Below are 3,742 nucleotides of genomic sequence, written 5' to 3'. Positions count from 1 at the left end.
CCTTCTTCTTCAGGTCGATCTTCTTCTTCAGGTCGATCTTCTTCTTCAGGTCGATCTTCTTCTTCAGGTCGATCTTTTTCAGAATGATCTTTTTCAGAATGATCTTCAGAATGATCTTCAGGATAGTTCCCGTAAGATGGATCTTCAGACGTATCTGCATTGTTCTTGAAGCCGTTTTCATTAGAGTTAGCAACATGGTACCCATCAGGAGAGCTTCCATCGTTGTGCCTCTCTAACCTGTCATCTTCACTGTCTAACGTGCTGCCTTCAGAGCTGTCCGCATCTTCACTGTCGAACGTGCTGCCTTCAGAGCTGTCCGCATCTTCACTGTCGAACGTGCTGCCTTCAGAGCTGAGGCGTACTTCACTGTCGAACCTGTTGCCTTCAGAGCTGGTCACATTATTTTTGAACCCTCCATCAGGGCCTTCCACACCCGAGTTGTTCCCGATGGATCGGTCCTCGGACCCCCTGGAACTACTAGGCCTGGTCTGCGGGTTTCCCGACCAGGAAGAACTCACACCAGCCAAATTTTCCCCCGCCCGCTCAGATCTTCCCGACCAGTTACCCGATCTTCCAGGGCTGCCCTGGCGTTTGCCGTCAGACCTGTCATCAGACCTGTCTCCAGCCCTGCTTCCCGAGCCAGTGGAGATGACATCAGATCTACTTTCAGATCCCACCCTCCCGTTTTGTCGTCGTTCCTTGCGTATGTATGCGTCTTCATCATCTGCCGCTGCGTTTACTGAGGTGGAGTGGGATTCAGAGGCAGACCTCGCGGCATCTGCGGCGAGGAGAGCGTCTTCGGCAGCCCTCTCTAGAGCCTCTGCCGTGGCCTGTGCCCTTTCTGCAGCAGCTTCCAAGTCGTCAGCAATCAAAAGCTCCTCCTCAGCACTGTCAGTTTGGTTTCGTCCACTCTGTTCACCTGCTGGCTTGGCCTTAGAAGCATCGTCATGCCGGGACTCTGATTGATCATCGGACCTTCCCTCAGTGCTGCCACCCCCTTTATCCTCTTCCGGGCCTGCCGATGGATCGGAACTAGATGAGGCATCACTTGCATTCTGGGCATCTTCAGTGACCTTCTCAAGAGATTCAGCTTCATCATTCGCTCTCTTGACAGCTTGGACCAGGTTTTCAGCGTCCACATCTTGGTCTTCCTCCTCCACTTCGTCGGAGGCATCAGATGGCTCATCACTACTCACGGGAATCTCTTCAGACACAGGGCCATTACTCGACGCTTCATCCTCAGTGCTGCCGGATCCGGATTCCGCATCGTCTGCAAAGCTTCCATCACTCTCTGTTCTACCAACCGCTTCGTTGGAATCAGGTTCTTCGGCGTCTGCCGCAGGCGTGGTGCTTACCTCCTCGCTGGAATTAGCCTCTCCTTCGGGTACTGCTACAGACTCATCACCATCGGAACTGTCAGCTCTTTCTTTTGGAGCTTCTTCCTCTGGGCCTAGGCCTGTCTCAGTCTGCTGCTCTTGAGTCTCTTCGCCATCGGTTTCACTGCTGTCACCATCTTCGAAGGTTTGAATGACCTGTTGTAGCGTCTCTGAAGCGCTGTACGTTTCTTGTGCTGCTTCTTTGAGACTCTGGCTAGCCTGCTCCTCCGAATCCTCAGTATCCTCTGAGTCACCAGTCCGTACCGAGGGGTCGTGTGCCTTGTCATCGTCTCTCACCACGCGAGAACTGTCAGAGCTAAAGGAGGGGCTATGCTCAGCCTCTGACCTAGAGCGCCACCATTTAATTTCCGATGAGGCGCTTGGCTCCTCCACGGATGGAACAGTTACCACAGGCGATTGGGTGCTGTCAACACTCGCGTCAGAAGACTCCGACAGCTGTGGAGGGTAGGATGATTGAGGATGACTTGGGCTAGAAATTGTCGGAGCCTGCTCCTGAATCAGCTGAGCACTGCTTGAGGGGCCATGTACAGCTGGAAGAGTGCTGAAAAAGTTGCTTCCACTCTGAATAGCGGAATCCCTGCTTGAAGGCCCCCCTGCAATGGGTATGGAGCTGCCGGCGGGCTCTTCACTCGAAGGAGAGCTTCCCCTTAAAGGTACAGCGCTGTTCGCTCCGTCAGGGGTGCTCTGTAAGGATGATTGACTTCCAGAGGAAGAAAGCTGGTTCGAGTCACTACTGCTAGAGCTCACAGAAATGATGCTTCCTAATGGGGAACTTCCCAAAGGCTGTGAACTCCCTGATGGCGCATTCCCCTCAGACTGTGTGTCAGAGGAAACTGTGCTGGAGGATGAGACAGGCGAGTCTAACTCGTCTTCTGGGTAAAACCATGAAAATATCGAAGTTCCTGGTGAGGCCTCGTCTGATGAGCTCTCTACAAGGGGTGCACCCGACGATCGTCCAGATGCTCCGCCAGAGGAGGTCGAGACGACAGAGGGACTCGCCACCCGTGAGCTTTCGGCCTGTGTAAGGAATGCCACAGGATAATCAAGAGGCTTTTCTTGTTCAACAACTGAATCAGAGTTCGCAATGAAGGGAAACAGCCGACGGAGCGGTTGTGAAGGGCCATTGAGATCATCTGAGAAACGCAGTCACAGTCAACAGTAGCAAATACCTCAATGACGCTTTGCCGTAAGTCAAGCACAAGGATAAATAAATATTTTGAGATAAGCTGTGGGCCTTCTATACTGCTCCCTACCATTTTTGTTATTACATATGGCTGTTTCTACAATCGGCTTCAGCTGATGTGCTCGGTGTGTTGTATGCTACTTTGTTGGGTAAGTGTAAAACAAGCGAAAAAAACGCTTACATGAGTTTGTTCCGGCTGCGTTCAGCAAGAGAAACGGGCCTAAGGCCACGAAGTTGCGAAGCAACATCGTGGTCGTGAGGAAAGTGACCTCGAGAGAAGCAGAACCCCTGAACTCCGTCAGGCGTAGAAGCGTGGAAGAAATATTGCTTGACGGAGAAATCCACAGAAAAGACAATAATGGATATATTTCAAGCCGCGTAACTTATGTGGTGTGCGTCTGTGTTCCGCTGCAACTAGCGATGCTTTGCGGCAACGAGTGGAAAGCAGGCGCGCAACGCAGCCACGAAGCAAAGGTGTATTGCTTTCGTACATTCAAGACATTGTATTTTACTGCATTAATTGAAAATGTATGGAGGTTTAAAGAGTACGCTGGAGAAAATCGAAACTTGCATTGTGTAACTGACCAGTGGTCCGTACCTATGTCTCAAGGCGAGTTTCCGAAACGCGTCGCCTCCCTGTCCTGCACAGCCCCTAATTTTACGCCGGATCCCTTCTGGAACAGAACTAAGAAAATATATGACACTTCATATTATTAAATATGCCTTGCCAGAACGGCCGACGGCAAAGGGATGCCGAAGTGGCTCCGTGGGTGACGGAAGTGTCCTGAGATCTACCTCACAGCTACCTCACCCAAGTACCCAAGAGCACATCGTTTTTCTTTCAGGTGAATGGAATTCTATGGACTGTGTCTCTACCGTGCCTCTCAAGATCTCGGTTAAGACTGAACTGACGCATGATTCTATTGCTGGAAGTGGAGCTGACAGTGATCTAACGCACCGTGCTTAGATGCGCTCCTCCGTCATCAATGTAGCCTAGTAATATCTATGCCACTACATACAAAGAACAAGCTATGCAGCAATGACGTCCCCGTTTCCGGTTTTTCTGCCTAGCTCATGAATCAAGCAACCAACACGTATGTACTGCGCTATTGTGAGTTGCCGTGTCACCATCGTGGCATCCATGAGCTGTTGCCGGGATGGA

General features: G+C 51.3%; 1 protein-coding gene across 1 annotated transcript; it reads right to left on the bottom strand.

Annotated features, from left to right (window-relative positions):
- Window positions 1-2,828, bottom strand: EMWEY_00030150 (hypothetical protein, conserved; the record flags this gene model as incomplete). The annotated part of the gene is made up of 2 exons (XM_013478288.1): window positions 1-2,530; window positions 2,762-2,828. Coding segments are annotated over 2 exons (2,597 nt in total), but the record flags the coding sequence as incomplete, so codon positions are not given.
- Between the last annotated feature and the right edge of the window lie 914 nt (window positions 2,829-3,742).

The sequence above is a fragment of the Eimeria maxima genome, genomic scaffold (assembly GCF_000499605.1).
Source record: "Eimeria maxima Weybridge genomic scaffold, Emw_scaff362, whole genome shotgun sequence".
Lineage (NCBI taxonomy): Eukaryota > Apicomplexa > Conoidasida > Eucoccidiorida > Eimeriidae > Eimeria > Eimeria maxima.
The sequence above is the reverse complement of the archived record's forward strand: the minus strand, read 5'-3'. Positions and strand labels throughout refer to the sequence as shown.